This window comes from Lichenostomus cassidix, chromosome 27 (assembly GCF_008360975.1).
Source record: "Lichenostomus cassidix isolate B80296 chromosome 27, HeHo_3.0, whole genome shotgun sequence".
Taxonomy (NCBI): Eukaryota; Metazoa; Chordata; class Aves; order Passeriformes; family Meliphagidae; genus Lichenostomus; species Lichenostomus cassidix.
In genome coordinates, this window is record NC_139507.1 from 662,589 (window position 1) to 681,044 (window position 18,456).

The 18,456-nt window shown below is 51.0% G+C and overlaps 1 protein-coding gene across 4 annotated transcripts in view; it reads left to right on the forward strand.

The window, feature by feature from the left end:
- The window catches only part of LOC146426384 (acid-sensing ion channel 2), a 377,298-nt gene that overhangs the window by 331,421 nt on the left and 27,421 nt on the right, over positions 1 to 18,456 (forward strand). For all 4 annotated transcript variants that reach the window (XM_085083351.1, XM_085083350.1, XM_085083349.1 and 1 more), the window contains exon 2: positions 13,294 to 13,444. In XM_085083351.1, the coding sequence (XP_084939477.1) occupies positions 13,294 to 13,444 (151 nt within the window). The remainder of the gene's footprint in view (positions 1 to 13,293; positions 13,445 to 18,456) is intronic.

Below are 18,456 nucleotides of genomic sequence, written 5' to 3' on the forward strand. Positions count from 1 at the left end.
GCCTGGAATTAACTCTCTTGCAGCTGGGTTTAACTGGGATCAGGTTTGGCTGGAATTACCTGTGGCTGTGCTGTGATTCCATATGGAGCACAAGGAAAAATCCGTGGAAGTTTTCACTCTGGAAACTCTGGGCTGGAATAAACATTATTGCTGAATTCCTGGCCAGCTGCTTTTCTTGCTGAAAAATCCATTAAAGCTTCCAGGAGTGCTTTCCCTGCCCTTCTCCCAGGTGGAGCAGCTGTTGGAATGCTGGGAATGCTGACATGGAATGTTCTCCTCCTGCCCTCGTGGATTCCCAGCTCCTGCCTCAGGAACTGCATTTCCCACTGGTTTCCCTGGTTTTAAACTGGGCTTAAACACAGGGATAGCTCCACACTGACCTGGATAAAGGAGGAGCCCAGGGACACCCTGGAGCAGCCTCACTTCTTGTGGGAATTTTGCAGGGCCTGGTGACAACTTTAATAATAATAGTAATAATAATAATAGTCACTGTTATTGCTATGAATAATAAAAATAGTTACAACAATAATCAACAATGAAACAAAATTTATTAATAATAATAGTAGTAATGATGTTCCATTTTCCACCCAGATTCTCTCTCCATCCACAATGAATTCCATGCTTTTTTATGACCCCAAAGTTTCCATTCCTGCCAGGAGTGGGAAATGCTGTCAGGATTCCCAGGAGCTCCATGGAGCCCATTAAAGGCTGTAGAATTGGAGCTTTTTCCTTGTTCTGTGAACATGCCGAGCTGAGTGTGGCCATGGCAGCCCTGCCAGGGAAGGTTCACTCCCAGGTTAATGCACTTCATCCAGCACTTGAAATTCCTGGAGTTTTTTCCGGCTGAGGCACAGAGTTCATCCAGGTCTGTGCTGGGCTCGGGGAAAAGCAGAGGAGCTGCTCCTGAAAGCACTCTGGCCGGGGGGAGAAAGGGGGAAATGCACATTTCCAGAGGTTTTTAGCTTAAAAAGTGGAATTTTTCCAGAAAACCCTGGCTGTTCTTCCTGGAATGGGTTTAAAAGTTGGATGGGGGAGTTCAGTGCCTATGCTGAGCCCATCCTGCAGTGTCCCTAATTCCCCCATTCCAGGGAATGTCATGAGCTCTGGCACCTCTCATTTTCCAGTTATTCCCAGCTCCATTTTGGCTTTTGGGAGCTTTTCCTTGTTCCTGAGGCATCATCCAGCCCTGATCTGTGATCCCATTCCCTGTCCCACCCTACCCTGATCCATGATCCCATTGATCCCATTCCCTGTCCCACCCTGCTGCAGGACCTCGGAGCAGCCCGAGTTCCTTTGGTCCCATCCAAGCTTTCCCACCCTCTCCTTTTCCTGCAGGGAGGACAGGGATGGATTTATTCCCTACAAACCTTCCCTGGCTGTTGGGGCTGCTCCTTGCCTGGATTCTGGGCTGGGCTGGGATGCAGGGAATGAGCAGCAACCCAAACATGCCTGGTGGTGGGAGCAGCCCTGGGCCGTGCTGAGAGCTGGGTTATTTATAGCATCCATGGAGAAGGGATTTGGGATTAGAGCTTTTGTCCAGTGCCAGATGGGAATGGGATGCTCAGAGCCACAGCAGGAGCTGGGTGATCCCGGGATTCACTGCTCCAGTGGGGACTGAGTGACATTCCCAAGGTCCTGGGGCAGAGCATGGAGGGGGATGGGAATTCTGGGGCTTTCAGGCTCGTGCTGGATATTCCAGGTGCCATAAAAGGGGTTTTTGTCAGTGGGATCCAATTCTTCAGGGGCAACTGAGGGGAGATTCAGTCAGGACTGCAGCTCCAACCTCAGCTCTGGGACAGGGCAGGATCCAGGGAATGGCTGGAGCTGTGCCAGGGGAATTTGGGATGGAGAGCAGGGAAAGGTTCTTCCCCAAGAAGAACCCACTTCTGGGGGTGCAGAGGTGCTCTGGGAAGCAGAAAAATCCTGCTTGGAGTCAGCAAAGCCCAGATCCGAGCTCTGGTAAATCCCAAACTGATCTCAGAGCTCGGGAAAAGGAAATCTGAGGGAATTGTTCTGCTCCATGGCCTGGCCCACGTCACAAGTCTGGGATATTGGGAAAAAGTCCTCTGGGAGGGTGGGGAGGCCCTGGCACAGATCCCCAGAGCAGCTGTGGGTGTTCTCTGGGTCCCTGGAAGCTGGTTTTTTAAAATCAAATCTGCAAAATCTCCTCAAAGCCAAGCACTCTCCAGGAGGGTGGTACTGAGGGATCCATGGGCTGCTCTGGGACTCGCCAAAGGAATTTTGGGATATTGGATGTTGTCAGTCCCAGCTCTGAGTTCAGCACAGAGCACAGAGTTCAGCAGAGGAAAAGGACAGGAATTCATTAACAGGATCAGTGGGGATGGACTGGGAGATGGACAGATTGTAATTAGGATCCAAATGAATCCCAGCCCAGGGGACATCCCTGGAAGTGTCCAAGGCCAGGTTGGACAGGGCTTGGAGCACCCTGGACAGTGAAGGTGTCCCTACCCAAACAGGATTCACTTCCTTGCCTAGAGGATAGAGGAATTCCCAGGACTCTGAAGCCAACACCACCTGGGCAGTGTTTCCATGTCCTGGTGTTGCTGCTGAGAAGTCTGCAGAGTGATGGTTTGACACCTTCCAGAGGAAATGGCTGTGGGTACAGCAGGGATCCAGGCTGTTGTTGTTGGGAATGAGCTGGATTATTCCCAGATCCTGGGCAGGGTTTGTTCAGCAGCACAGGACTCACTCCCAGGGCTCCCCGAAAACGAGGCAGCAGGAAAAGCTGGAAGGAGCTGTGGCTCCATCGTTCCCACCCTGGCACAGCACTGGGAAGGGATTGGAGCACCAAAGGGAGCCCCAAATTCCAGCTGTTTCCTCAGGGAGGATTTTACATCCACCAGGGAATTTTGTGGCATTTTTTGTTGGTTTTTTAAAATCAAATCTGAAAAATCTCCTCGAAGCCAAACGCTGCTCCTGGTGCATTCCAGGAGGGGAGTCTTGGAGCTACAGGGTTTTCTTGGAATTCAGGAAAAGCCTTAGACCCCTGAGGGAGTTAATTTGGGAGTTTGAACTTGGAGTCAATCCAGCTCTTAACGTGAGGTTAATCCATTTTACCCCGAGGTGCAGCAGGAAGGGAATTCTGTCTCCTTGCAGCATCTGTGGGCCCTGGCAGCATTAATTGGGATTAATTGTTCTGGCTGATTAACCCCCATAGCTCTGTGGGTGTATAAAACACCTGGAAACCTTCTCCAGGGGGATTTTCCATGTTTTTCTTCCTCCTAGTCCTTGTTTTGGATAAAATAATTGGTTTTATGGCACCAAACCCAGGGAAGAGCCACGGAGAGCCCCAGGCCAGGGGGAATTGCAGGGAACTGAGCTGTTCTTGGCCATAAAAAAAGGAACTTTTTGATCCCATCGATGCAGATTCCCTGGATTTATCTGAGGATTAGGAAAAGACTTCTTAAACCTGCAGGTTCTCAACCCCAAATCTGCTTTCCCTGGTATGAGCTGGATCAGGGAGAGCAGGATCAGGGAGCTGTTAGTGCTGAGGAGCTCCTGGGATCATCGGGGCTCAGGAATGTCCTGGAATGATGGGAATGTAAAAGGGACATGAAGGAGGAGCAGAGGGAAGGGAGGTGACAGTGGCACCACCCCAAGCTCTGCTGGCACTGAGAGCTCCAGGGATTAACCTGGAATCTCAGATAAAACTTTGGGGATGGAAAGTCTTCAAAGGAAGGAGATGAATTTAAATCTCTGAGGCTGGAGGCTCCCAGGGAACAATTCCTTCCCAATCTCCCATCTCTCCCTGCCCTCTGGCAGTGGGAAGCCATTCCCATGTCCTGTCCCTCCAGCCCTTGTCCCCAGTCCCTCTCCAGCTCTCCTGGAGCTCCTTTAGGCTCTGGCAGGAGCTCTGAGCTCTCCCTGGAGCTTCTCCTCTCCAGGTGAACATTCCCAGCTCTCCCAGCCTGGCTCCAGAGGAGCTCCAGCCCTTGGATCAGCTCCAAGTGGATTCTCTCCACCCCTTTGGTTTTCAGGGGTGTCAGGATAACCAACCTGAACTTCCATGAGTTGGGATCTCTTGGGAAGGTTTTGGCTCAGATAAAGAGTTCAGGGATAAAAAACCCTCCCTTTGGACTTCCTGGAGACCTCCCCACCCTCCCAGCCAGGAATTCCTTCCCAATCTCCCATCTCTCCCTGCCCTCAGGCAATGGGAAGCCATTCCCATGTCCTGTCCTTCCATCCCTTGTCCCAAGGCAGACACTTGGCATTCCCAGTGTCCTCCCTCCATGCACTGGATGCTTACAGCCCTCAGGAATGTCCCAGTGCTCTCCAGCGCAGGGAATTCCAGCAGCCAGAGCTGTTCCCACAGAATTCCCACCATTCCCTGTGCCATTCCTGGGGTGGAGCATCCTCTCCAGGAGTCCCTCTGGATGAGTGTGGAGCACAGGACAGCAGCTGTCCTGTTTGTCACCTCCTGGGAAGAGACACCACAGGGTGTCTCCATGGGAATGGGGCTCTATGGGATCGAGTGAGGATCCTGCACTCCCACCTGGGAGCTCCTGGAAGTTGTGGTATCCCAAGTGTCGCTGTTGAGCAGCTAGCAGAGTAATGAAGGCACCAGTTCTCAGTGGCAAGAAGGAATGACCTTTATTGTTTTGATTTCATCCCATATATAGAGTATTCAAAAGTCACCCAGATTGGTCAGTCAGAAGCCTTCCCCCAGGCCTGATTGGCCAGGCTTGAACTGCCCAAGTTCTGGGACACTGTTCCAATAACATCCAAACTTTATCTTTATTTACAAAACACAAGAAAATTCTCATGGGAAAAGCCTGTGCTAGCCACACCAAGGAACAGGGACATCCCTGCCCTGTTCACACCTCCCCACACCGGGGCAGTTGCACACGGATGGGAGGGAGCTGAACCTGTCGGGAATGAGGCAAAGGAATTCCACATTCCATCTGTGCCACTGCTGCCTCCCAGGGCAGGATGAGCTCCAAGGATCCACTCACAATTCCAGCCCTGGGAATGTCCAGGCTGGACAGGGCTGGGAGCAGCCTGGGATAGCAGGAGGTGTCCCTGCCCAGGGAAGGTGGAATGGGATTAGTTTTAAGGTCCTTCCAACCCAAACCATTCCATGATTCCTGGGTTCTTTGCAGCTTTTCCAAAATTCCCTCTTCCAAATGCTGAAGCCATCCCAGAAAAGTCCAAAAGAATTCCCTGTGCTTGAGCATCTCCCCCTAAAGTGCCTTGAAGGGCCTTATGGGAATATCCCTTATTATGGGAATATCTTTCCTGTGATGTGAATAACTTTTCTATAATGGGAATATATTTTAAATTATGGGAATAACTTTTGTATTATGGGAATACCTTTGTCAGTGGACTGCAGAGGGAATTGAAGAGCCTGGCAGGTGGATCCTGAAGTTCTGGCTGGGTTTTTCCAACAAATCCCTTGGAAAGGGCAAGGACCCATCACTGACCAGGTGGCTGTGGTCACTCAGAGTGACCCTGGTGGCCAGGCTGGCCTTTCTCTCATTCCCAAATATTTCCATCCAGGCAGGAGCTGTGGCACTCAGGGATGGGAGAAGGGAAAACTTCCCGGGGTTTGAGCCTTGCTGACTGCAGGGAGGGATGTTCCCAGTGGATGTTCCCAGTGGATGTTTTCAGTGGATGTGGCTGTTTCCAATGGATGATTTCAGTGGATGTTTTCTGTGGATATTTTCAGTGGGTGTGGCTGTTTCCAGTGGATGTTTTCCATGGATGTGGGTGTTTCCAGTGGATATTTTCAATGGGTGTAGCTGTTTTCAATCCGTGTTTTCAGTGGATCTGAACATCTCCAGTGGATGTTTCCAGTGGCTCTTTCCAGTGGATTTTTAGTGCTTCTCTCCCTTCCTGAGAACGAGGGAGCTGCTGTTCCTCCACGAGAGGCAGCAGTTGGAATTGTCCCACTGGGAATATTTGCAGCTGTTTGTCACTCCCACGGGGCTGACGCCTCCTCCTGTGGAAGGGCTGAGAATTCCAGGGAATGGCCTCAACTCCAGCCATGGGAATGATTTGATAGCAGGGAGCAAACTGGTGGAACCTCTCACAGGATCCCAGTGTCCAGAGGCTGTGGAGGGGCTGCAGTCTGTGGGTGAGGAGCCTGGAAGGCCAGGACAGCCCAGCTCCTGAGCATTTCCAAATCCCTTTGGATTTGGGATGCTGCTGGATGGGTTTCAGACACATGGGAGGTGCTCAATCCCTGTTTTCTGGAGAATTCCCGTGGTGCAGGACATCCCTGCATGGCTGCAGGGTTTAGGATTGACCCAGACATTCCAGCTCCAGGGGTTTTATCCCCTTTTTCCTAAGGCTCCATGGCACCTGCAGGAGCCTCTCCAGGAGGATGGTACTGAGGGATCCATGGGCTGCTCTGGGACTCTCCAAAGGAATTTTGGGATATTGGAATGTGGTCAGAGCCAGCGTTGAGTTCAGCACAGAGCACAGAGTTCAGCAGAGGGAAAGGACAGGAATTCATTAACAGGATCAGTAGGGATGGACTGGGAGATGGACAGATTGTAATTAGGATCCAAATGAATCCCAGCCCTGGAGACATTCCTGGCACCTTTCCCAAGCTGCAGGGCTGGGATGAGCCTGGGTGGCCTCGGAGCAGGGATGGAACCTCCATCACCCTCTTTGGCTCCTCTTCCCACTCCATCTGCTGCTTCCCAAGGGATCTTCCAGGGGCACAGCCTGAGGTGCCCCAGCCCTGTCACCTCGTTTCACCTCAGTGCATTCCAGGTGACCTCACATTTGTGCTGGGCAGGGGGTTTGGATGGATTTTTGTGAATTTCTAATGGATTTTTAATGGATTTTGATAGGTTTTTAAATTGATTTTTATGGATTTTTAATGGATTTTGATTGGTTTTTAAATTTATTTTTATGGATTTTTATAAGATGGGTAATTTTTTCTTAAAGAAACCCCACTCTTCCCCTCCAAAACCATCCCAAATCCAGGAAATCCAGAGGGTGTGTCCTGCAGTGATCCCTGCTGGTGTCACCAGGTCACAGGTTTGACTTAATGACCTTTTCCAGGAGGGCTTTTCCAATAATTCTGCAAACAGGGCCTTGGGAATTGGAGTTCCTGGGTAATTTGTGTTGCCATAGGAAATGGGAAAATCCAGCTGTTTATCCCTACAACCCAGAAATTCCAGCGAGCCCCAGCTCCTGTCCTGTTGTGTGTGGAAGGAATTAGGGATTGATGGAATCAGGGCAGCACTTCCCTTGGCTTATGGACCAACAGAATTCCCAAATATTTGGAGCTTCTCCATTGGAGTTGATCCATGTGCTGCTGGAATTTTGGGGTGCAATTGGAGGTAGAGGGGGATTTTTATGGCTTTATGGCAGCTCTGAGGAGTCCTCCCCATTCCCACAAATCCTGGCACCAGGGGGCCATTCCAGGATGGAGCTGGTGGCACAGACCAGGAGAAAACGGGAACATCCCTTAGGGAATTAAACATGGAGATGAGTGCTGCTCTGTCAGTGCTGCCAGAGTTTAACTGGAGTTGAAGGGTGGGATAAAAGCCACTGGGAATGTTTGATGCATCCCATAAAATACACAGATTGCAGAGAGTTGGGCATGTCCAGTGGCAAAAGCTGGGTTGGAAAGGCAGGATGGATGTTTTGGGAATGTTGAATGTGTTGGGAACGTTGGATGTGTTGGGAATGTTGTCCAGAGCAGAGGTGGCAATGCCAGGTTAATGCATTTGGGCTCCTGGTTTGGGAAAAAATCCTGTGAATTCCAAGAACAGGACCCAGCTGCCCTCAGGTGGTGCCTGGCATCGGGATAAGTTGGGATTGGGAGGCAGCAGCCTGGCAGGGAAACCTCTCCTGCCTTCCCTGGCAGCGCTGCCTGACAAATCCCAGCGGGAATCTCAGCTTGGAAAACCCTCTCCTTGTAAACACAGCCCTGACAACTTCCCTGGCTGTGCTTCCCGCAGCTCCAGCCCCATCCCTGGGCTCCGCTGGGAGATCAAAGCCGACACTGGGAGGGAGGGAGGGAGGGATGAGGCTTTCCATGTCTGACATTCGGCTCTGCCACGTTCCTGACAACACCAACAAACAGGGATTTAAGCAGGGATCCACAGCTGCCCGTGGAGAGGGAGCAGATGCCAAATCCTCCTCTCCAGGAGTTTCCTCTCCTGGATTTTGTTCATTTTTGGAAAGAGCTTTGTCTTATGGTCAGGTGAGGGTGACCCAAATACCCCTTGGAATCCTTGGCTCTGGGATTTTTGCATTTTCCCAGTGGTTTTGTGGGACTGGGATGTGGATAATGCATGAAGAGGATACCCTAAAGGCTGGGCTTGCATCCCCCTCTGCTGGGATCGGGATTTGCCCTTTGTTGGGAAGGGACATTAAATCCTTTTTGCCCATTCCCAGGAGTTCCCTCCTTACCAAGACTCAATCCCTTGGGAAGAGATTCCCTTGGGATCTGTCAGACACCTGTGAGCATCCATTGGGATTTTCTTCCCAGCATTGCATTTTGAGGAATGTCCCACTGCCTCCTGCCTGGGAGGACACAAGGACCATTGGGATGCCCTTGGATGGGGCTGGGATGGAGTTTGGGATGGAACTGGGATGGAGTTTGGGATGGAGCTGGGATGGAGTTTGGGATGGAGCTGGGATGGAGTTTGGGATGGAGCTGGGATGGAGAGCTGGGATGGAGTTTGGGATGGAGCCTGTGATGGAGCTGGGTTGGAGAGCTGGGATGGAGTTTGGGATGGAGCTGGGATGGAGTTTGGGATGGAGCTAGGATGGAGTTTGGGATGGGGCTGGGATGGAACTGGGATAGGGCCTTGGATGGATCTGTTCTTCACCTCCAGTGACATCAGGCCAGGCCTCAATGCCACCTTCGGCTCAGGGAAGAGCTGGGAGTGCTGGGAATGGAGCTCTTTGGCAAAACCTTGGGAATCAAGTCTTTTCTCCTCCTAAACAGCATCTTTTTCCCATCCTCTAATGGATGTTCTTGCCCAAATCCATCCCAGTTTTCCAGCTCCACGCTCCCCTTCTGCTGGATCTATCCAGAAAATCACTTTGTTTTCCTTTTCCCCATGATCCATGATTCTCTGGGAATGGCTTGCTGGGAAATGCCTCTCCAAGCCTTTGTGTCTCACAGTTGTGGAGAAATGACTACACAGGATTCCAATTCCCTGTTTTTTCCATGGTTTTACCTCCATCTGACCACTCCTGCCTGCCTTGCCAGTGAGCCCTCGCCTGCATCCCCCTCTGCATTTGGAAAAGTCATTCCCAGGCTCCCAATGAGTTCCTTTTCCTGACATTTTTCTCTGGATTGAAGGGATAATTTACCAGCAGAAAGGTTTTTTCTATGGATCCTGGTAGAAACTGAAATGCCATATTTTTCATGACTCTGGGCAGGCCTCTGGAATATCAGGGTTTGGCCTGACGGATTCACAGGCAGCAGGATTTGTTTATCCAGGGATATCTTGGAGTTTTCATGGTGGTGCTGTCTGATTTGAGCCTGGAATCTGTTCGGAATACCCCCGGCCTGAGTTTTGACTCCCCAAAATAAATGTTTTCCCCTTGGCAAAAAAAACTTCCCAAAATCAATGTTTCCCTCAGGCTTCCCTTGGCTAAGGAAGGGCTCGGGAAGTGACTCTGTGGCAGTTCATGGATTGGACTCCATCATCTTAAAGGCTTTTCCCAACCTAAATGATTCCATCAAATCCTATTCCAGAGTTAGAATTATTTCCCTTTATGCCTGAGCGGGGATTTTGTGAGGAGCTGTCAAAGGCCCTGTGCTCCATCAACGGGAACAAATGGGAATTTTTATGGACTGTTCTCAGGGAACATGTCGGGAGTTTTGTTCCTGGCCCTTTTTATTGGAAGTTAAAGCATTTCCAAGAGCCAGGAGGGATTTTTTCCCCTCAGCCACACAAACTGAGCTTAAATCATTCCGCTCTGCCTCATGTTCACTGTCTCCAGTGAATCCCAGCCCTTCCCAGCAGCTCCAGAGTTTATCCTGATGATGTGAGAATGCTCCAAGTCTTTCCCTGTTGTCAGGGAGCCTGAAAACAGCAGGAGAATCTGGAAAAAAAAAGGTATTTTCCCAAATAATTGCTCTTAGCAAAGGGGAAAGGGGGAGGAACATCCTCAGGAGGAGCTGAGGGAGCCAGAGAGGGACAGAACACAGGGAATGGTTTCCAATGGACAGAGGGCAGGGATAGGGGGATTTGGGAAGGAATTCCTGGCTAGGATGGGATGGGATGGGATGGGATGGAATGGAATGGAATGGAATGGAATGGAAATCCCAGAGAAGCTGTGGCTACCCCTGGATCCCTGGGGTCCAAGGCCAGGCTGGAGCAGCCTGGGACAGTGGAAGGTGTCCCTGTCCTTCACTGGATGAGCTTTAAGGTCCAAATCCAACCCATTCCACAATTCCATTGATCCTTAACACCACAATCCCATTTCAAGTGAGTTGGAATGAATTCACGTGGATTTTTGAATTTGGGAATATTTTAAAATGGGATAATTTTTTGTATCTTCCTTGGGAAAGATGAGAATCCTGGTGGCTGAGTTTTCTGGGATTGTGGTCCCAGCCTGCAGCTGCCCCTGCCAGGTGCCACCTTTACTTGGATAAACACATCCTAACAAGAGCTTTTACAGGGAAATTTTACAGCCATATAAAAGCCCCATCCAATTCCTTGGATTTATTTGCTTACAGACTGTGCTGAGCACAGCAGCTCTGAAATCCTCATTCCCTGGGCTGTTGTTCCCATTCCAGCCCTGTTGTTTTCCCCCTGATTTTCTCCAATGCAGATTTTTCACCTTGCTGGATTTTAAACTCCCCTCATTAGGAATTTTTGACTTCTGCCAGCTGAGCCTATCTGGGAAAACCATCCATGGGGCTTCTTCCAGAGGCTCAGCTCCTCCTTCTAGCCTGCATGCTTTAATAGGTCAGGCAAGTATTAAAATGGGATGTTTTATTTGGATAACAAATATTTTTTAAAGGATGTAATTTTTTTCCCCTCACAAACACTTTTTATTTGAATTTAAATTTCCTTTCTCTCCCATCCCACCTGCTTCCCCGACACTGGGATTAGTTGGGATATGTCAATATTTGAGGGAATAAATCACTGCACACTCCAGCTTCTGTTTGGGTTTCTGACTCATCTCTTGGGGTCAAATGAGCTCAGCAAATGTGGGAGAGATTCCAGAGGCACTGGAGCTGTTCCGTGCTGGCTCCCCGTGCTCTGAGTGTTCATTACTGGTGTTTACTGGTTGTTACTGGTTTCCAGATGGGCATTCCTGGAGTCTTTATGATAGGAAGCAGCTCTGGATGTCCCCAGGCTGCCAATGCAGGATGTGAGAGGGATTGGTTGGGGTTGAATCCGGGATTTCTGGGTGTTTTCTCTCTTGGGGAAAGGCTGAGCCTGAGCTGAGCCAGGGCCCTGAGTGTCACCAGCAGCAAAAATGTCACATCTCTGCTGTGCCACCAGGAGCCACTGGGTTCCCACTGGGACATCTGTTATCCCACTGGGAAATCTGTGTTGTCCTGCTGGGACAGGTTATGTTATCCCTGTGGGAAACCCATGTTTGCTCCACTTGGAAACAAATGCCCATCCTGCTTGGAATCTTGTGTTCCCCTCTTGGAAACCTGTGTTCCCCACATGTCCCTCCCTCTCGGAACCCCTTGTCCATCCCACCTGGAAACCCCTGTGGTCCCACTTGGAAATCCATGTTCCCCCTCTTGGAAACCTGTGTTCCCCACATGCCCATCCCACTTTGAAACCCATGTCCATCCCACTTGGAAATCCATGTTCCCCTGCTGGAAAACATGTGTTCCCCACTTGGAAACTCGTGTCCACTCCACTTGGAAACCTGTGCTCTTCCCCTTGGAACCCCAGATGTCTCCCACTTGGAACCCCACATCCACTCTACATGGAAACCCCATGCCCATCCCACCTAGAAACCCATGTGTCCCCACTTGGAAACCTGTGGTTAGCACAGGTCTTTCCCGTGAGAACATCCTCCTGTGTTTTATAAACAAAGATAAAGTTTGGATATTTTTGAAACAATGTCTCGAGATTTGGACAGTTCAGGCCTGGCTAATCAGGCCTAGGGGGACGTTTCTGACTGACCAATCTGGGTGACCTCTGAAAAGTCTATATATATTGAAATCAAAATAATAAATTTCCTCTTTCTTGTCACACTGAGAACCTGGGTCTTTTTCTCTGCTAGCAGCTCAACAGCGACAGAAACCCATCTCCACCCTACTGGAAAAGCCATGGTCCCCCATGTCCATCCCACTTGGAAACTCAAGTTGCCCCATGTGGAAACCTGTGGTCCCCACTCCATCCCACTTGGAAGTCCACATCCATCCCTCTCAGAGCCCCACATTTCCCCACTCAGAAACTTGTGTTCTCCCAGGGGAAGCCTGTGTTCCCACATGGCCCTCCCTCTTGGAACCTCATGTCCCCTTGGACACCAGTGTCCCTCGGCTTTGCAGTGCTGGTGGTGGCCTGGAAGTTCCACCTGGAATTTCTTTCAGGAAACAGTCCAAAATGAGACTGAAGAAGAGCAAAATGGTGGAGGAGCTCTTCCCTCATTGCCCCAAGTGTTTTTAACTCTTCCTATTTTCCAAGCAGAGGGAGGAATTAAGGGGATATTGGATTTTTTGTGTTGGGAGAGCACAGGCAGCATTCCCATGGTGGGGATGGACTGAGACTCTGCCCAAAACCAGGGAACTGGGGAAGTTTTTTATCAGGAGCTCAAGCCCAGCGTGTGTTTGTCAGAGATTGGACATGGAACCATTCCAGTGAGGAGCTTTCCCTCAAACCAGCTTTTCCTTCCTCTCTTCCCTCACTTATTTTCCATAAGGAGAATACAATCATTAAGAAAATTTTTAACCCTGGCTGGATTTCTGGGGATATTCCTGGGGATATTCCTGGGGATATTTCTGGGAATGTTTCTGGGGATATTTCTGGGAGTATTTATATGGATATTTATGGGGATATTTTTGGGGATATTTCTGGAAGTGTTTCTGTGGATATTTCTGTGGATATTTTGTAGATATTTATGTGGATATTTGTGTGGATATTTATGGGGATATTTCTGGGGATATTTTTGTGGATATTCCTGGGGATATTTCTGGGGATATTCCTGGGGATGTTTCCGGATATATTTATGGGGATGTTTCTGGGTATATTTATGGGGATGTTTATGTGGATTTTCCCTCCTGACCTACAGCTCGAGGCTGTTTCCCATCCCTCTGCTGGCTGGGAATGAGTGTCGATTCTGTGGGAAATATTCCCTAATTGCTCTCTTTTTTCCCCGCAGGTGTTTACAAAATATGGGAAATGCTACATGTTTAACTCAGGAGAGGAGGGGAGGCCTCTCCTCACCACGGTGAAGGGAGGCACAGGGAATGGCCTGGAAATCATGCTGGACATCCAGCAGGACGAGTATCTGCCCATCTGGGGAGAAACAGGTAAGAGCTTCCTTTTGCTCAGGTGATTTCTTTGGCAAACCCATCCTGTCCCTTCCCATCCTTGCCAGCCAATGCCTGAAGCAGCTCTGGGAGCAGGAGTTCAGTCAGTCCAGGGTGTGTCACTTTTCTTCCCGGGATTGGTGGTGGGCCCTTGGGAGCAGCATTTTGGGGAGCGCTGGGAGCCCCAACGTTTGGGATGCCAGGCAGGAATGTCACTGCCTGTCCTGGGAAAGGGTGGCCTTTGTGAGGGACAGAAATGTGGGGACTCCTGCAGGTTCTTCAGCACATCCCTCTCCCCTGGAAAGGCATTTTTGGGAGGCCATGTTCAAGGTGGACTCCAGCTGCTCTCTGGGTTTTCCTTCTCCATGAAGTTTGGGAATATTAGTTGTGTTTGCTGGGTTGGTGATGCCTGGGTGGAACAAGGATTGGGTTCCTTGGATTTGGAGCATTTGGGATGGATGGAATCTGTCCAGGAATGAGCCCAGCTGGGCTGTGGAATGTCCCATAAATCCCATGGATCGGGATGGCAGCTCTTGGAGCAGATGGGGAGTTGCTGGGAACACTGGGGACTCTTGATTTGATAAACCTGCGGTAAGAGTGATGGGCAGGAGGGCTGGGGGACAGGGGGATGGTGCCATCAGAGCCACCAGGGCCACCCGGTCCCAACCACCCTCAACAGTGCCCAGCAGGGCTGGCTGCAGCTTCCCTGAACCCACAGAGACTTTGGAAACAAAGCATCCCAAAAAAAATCTTCGGAGAAATGTCCAGGAGCTGTGTTTGTGAGGCAGAGCCCTGTGGGGAGCTGTGTTCAGGAGGCACTGGGGTTATTTGGGGTGTCAGGGAAGGGAGAGGAGGAATTCTCACCCCAGTTCCGGTGGCACCATGGCTGACCCCCTTGGCCACCTCTCCAGCTCCTGCTTGGAGCAAGAGTGGATTTGGCTCCGTTTGTTCCCAATCCCATTTTCCTTGTGTGGTGTTTGACTCTTCCCAACACATCCCTGTGCTCCCATCACCATTGTGAGCTGCACAGGCTTTTCAAGGAGCTTTGCTCCCAGATTTCAGCTCCTGCTCCAGATCAGCCTTGTGTGCCCAGCTGAGGGGGAGGCTTTTTTGGGATAATCATTTGGGGAATTGTCCTTTGAAAGGCAGAACAGGCTCTTGGTGTGGGGTGGGAACAGGAGGAGCAACTTTCTCCTTCAGGGCTTCATCTCCCACAGAGAGAGATCCACAAAGGAGAGGGAGCTGCCCTGGGGGACCTTGTGGGGACAGAAACCACCCCAGGGAGGGCTTGGGGACACCATGGAGCTGAGGAACACCTGGAACTTTGCGCTCAAACCCCTTGAGGTCTCATATCCTGGAATCCCGGGATGATTTGGGATGGAAGGGATCTTAAAGCCCATCCAGTGCCAGCCATGGCAGGGACACCTTCCACTGTCCCAGGCTGCTCCAAGCCCTGTCCAGCCTGGCCTTGGCACTGCCAGGGATCCAGGGGCAGCCACAGCTTCTCTGGGAATTCCATCCCAGCCAGAAATTCCTTCCCAATCTCCCATCTCTCCCTGCCCTCTGGCACTGGGAAGCCATTCCCATGTCCTGTCCCTCCATCTCTTGTCCCCAGTCCCTCTCCAGCTCTCCTGGAGCCCCTTTAGGCTCTGGCAGGAGCTCTGAGCTCTCCCTGGAGCTTCTCCTCTCCAGGTGAACATTCCCAGCCTTTCCTCACAGGACAGGACCCCTGTGAGGTTCTCCAAGGAGACCCAACCCTGGTGTCCCACCACTCCCACCTCAGGCTGCCTTTTGGAGAATCTTGAGGAGGAACCATCTGGGAATGTTCTGGGCTTTCCCATCCCTGTGACTCTGGAAAAGGTGGATCAGTCGCAGGGGGTGAATCAGCCTCTCATTCCACAGGAGGCAAAGAAAAAAAAGGAATAATTAATGAGGATAAAATGGAGATGGAAAAAGCTGAGGGAGGAGGAGGAGGTGGATGAGCCAGGCCTTGCTCCTGCCTGCTGGAGAAGCTGGGCAGGAGAAGCCGGGAGGTGGGAAGAGGTTTCCAGGCTGCTCCCTCCACATCCATTGGCATCAGCTCCACCCAGAGGGAAGGTGGGATGGCAGCTGCTGCTCTGCTCCCTCCGTTCAACAATTCCCAAGCCCTGAATGTGCCAAAGGGGCTGGAAACCTGTGCTGGCTGTGGAGCTGGAACCTGAGGAGGCTGTGGAGCTGGAACCAAATCCCACCTCAAATGTTCATTTCAGTCCAAAATCCTGGGGCTTGTGGCATCTCCTGAGCCCAGCTCTGACCTTGGAGCTCCTGTGGGAAGACCCTGGGATGTTCTGCATCCTCTGGGGACATCCTGCCCCCCATGGCCTCAGCACTGCCCATCCCACTGGGATTGAACTGGAATTGAGACTCAGCTCAAGGTCAGAGGCTCAAGGAGAGAGGGAGTCTCATGTCCCTGGATCTGGGTTAGAGTTGGATTCTCCTGTCCCTGGACCTGGGTTGATGTTGGATTCTCATATCCCTGGATCTAGATTAGTGCTGGATTCTCGTGTCCCAGGAGCTGGGATATTTATGGTATATGATGTTGGATTCTCCTGTCCCTGGATCTGGATTAGTTTGGATTCTCCTGTCCTTGGACCTAGGTTAGTTTGGTTTCTCATATCCCTGGATCTGGATTAGTTTGGATTCTCCCGTCCCTGGATCTGGATTAGTTTGGATTCTGTTGTCCCTGGGCCTGGGCTGATATTCTAGGCTTGGGTTGTCAGAGTTGGGAGTTACTGAGGTCTCTACAGGTGGGATTTTTCAGGGTTCAAGGAAAACTCCCTCGGCAGGGTTTGGTGTGGGGCAATGGTGCAGGAGAAGCTGCTGGGCTCCAAGGATCCTTGGCTGTGCTCTCCAGGCCCAGGGGGAGCTGCCTGACCTCGGGGCTGCTGGAGCACTGGCCTTGGGATTCCAGCAGGAGCTTTCTCCTGTCCCACCTCCCCTCAGCACCTTGGACAAACCATCCTGGATCCTCCATCCTCCCGGGACACCCCTGGAATCCCAAACGGGGACTCTGGCAGTTGACAGTGGCTGTTGCCATGGCAACGCTTCACTCATCTCTTCCGAGGTGAGGGAGGGAGTCGATGATTTCCAAATATTTGCATAATAATTCCGATGTGTTTGGAGTTCAATCCCCTCGGCTGCTGCCCTGGGATGGCCCTGGCTGGGCTCTCCAAGGGCAAGGAGCTCTTAGGGAATCCCAGCCCTGGGATCTGAGTGTTGCAGAGCCCCAGGAATGTGGGCACAGGGAGATCTGTGGGATGGAAGGAGCTCAGTTTTTCCTTCCCACTGAGCTCCACTGTCACTGGGAGGATTCCCAGGGAGACTCCAGATCCCTTGGATCCCTGGCAGTGTCCAAGGCCAGCTTGGACAGGGCTTGGAGCAGCCTGGGACAGTGGGAGGTGTCCTTGCCATGGCAGGGGTGGCACTGGAAAATCCTTAAGGTCCCTTCCGATCCTTAAAAATCTGGGATTCTCCAGCAGGAGGCAGGAATAGGAGCAGTTCCCCAGCCTGGCTGCTAGGAAAGCAGGAGATGAAATTCCTGCAGCAAACAACCATTGCGATTCCCATTTTTTATTCCTTTTTTTTTAATTCTGGCTGTTGAAATGCCCAAACTGGGCCTAGAGGATGCTCTGGGATTGGCTGAGTGCACCAGGATGGGCTGAAGATTCCTTGGAGCAGCTCCTGGCCAGGCTTCAGCTTCCAGCTCATCCTGGGACCAGAGGGATTGATGGACAAAACATGGGAATGTTTCCTATTGCTTCCCTTGCTGCCTGTGAGGAAATCCCTCCGGAAATTTCAAGCTCCTGCTCTCTCCCAGCTGCCAAAGATGTTTTTGAGGGCTAAAAAAATCCCCTCTTTTTGGCTCAAAAATCCAAAAGTGGCTATAAATGAACATTCCTGTTTATTAAATCCAAACAACCTCTGGATTTTAAGGAAAATATCCCTCCCAGAAATTCCATTCATCCCACAACACCAATCCTTGGGGTAATTCAAACCTGGAGCAGCTCTTATAAATCCCTAGGAACAGCAGCTCCTGCTCCATCACAACAGAGCAAAAATTGCTTTTCAAGCCCTGCCTTGCCTCTCCCCAGCTCCAGAACTTCCAGAGTTCCCTGGAGAGCAATTCCCACAACCAGGAGTTTCTTCAGCCCAGACACAAACCCTGAGGAACCTTGGAGCTGCTGCTCCTCCCAAATAATAAATGTGGGCTTTGGTGCTGCTCAGTCAAACAGCATTCATTTGGAGTGGCAGAATCATTTGGGGGCTGCTCTGCTTGCCAGGGGCTGCTGGGAGGTGGGAAAGGTGAACCTTTTCTCCCTGGCAATCTTGATTCAGGGAATCCTGGCTAATTCAGGGAATCCTGGCTAAGTCAGGGAATCCTGGCTCTCAGCAGGAAAAGATCCAGGACACAGCACATTTCAGGTGACACCAAGCAGCCTCCTAAAGGTTCCCCTGCCTTGGATGGGTTAACCCAAGAGCAGAATTCCCTGTTCCATAAAAACTAGTGACTTCTCCTGGCCTGAGCCCCTCTGGGTTATTCCTGCTCCAGGCCACTTTAGGCTTGTAGGTCCCTTTATTCCCATTTTCAGAAGGATGAACAACCCTGTGCCACTGGATTTGGGGGGATTTTCCCAGTTATTGCAGTCTGGGAATGCCTAATGTCTCCATCAAGCAGGATTTTCCCTGGGCAGCCCCAGCTGTGCCTCCTGGGGGTGGCTTTTCCCAGCAAAACAACTTCTCTGGGAATTCCATCCCAGTCCCTCCCCACCCTCCCAGCCAGGAATTCCTTCCCAATATCCCATCTAAACCCACTCTCTGGCCATTTAAAGCCATTCCCTGTGTCCTGTCCTTCCATCCCTTGTCCCTCCATCCCTCTCCAGCTCTCCTGGAGCTCCTTTAGGCCCTGGAAGTTTCCCTGGAGTTTCTCCTCTCTGGAACTGGGACAGGATTTTGTTCAACCAAAGGCTGTGAAC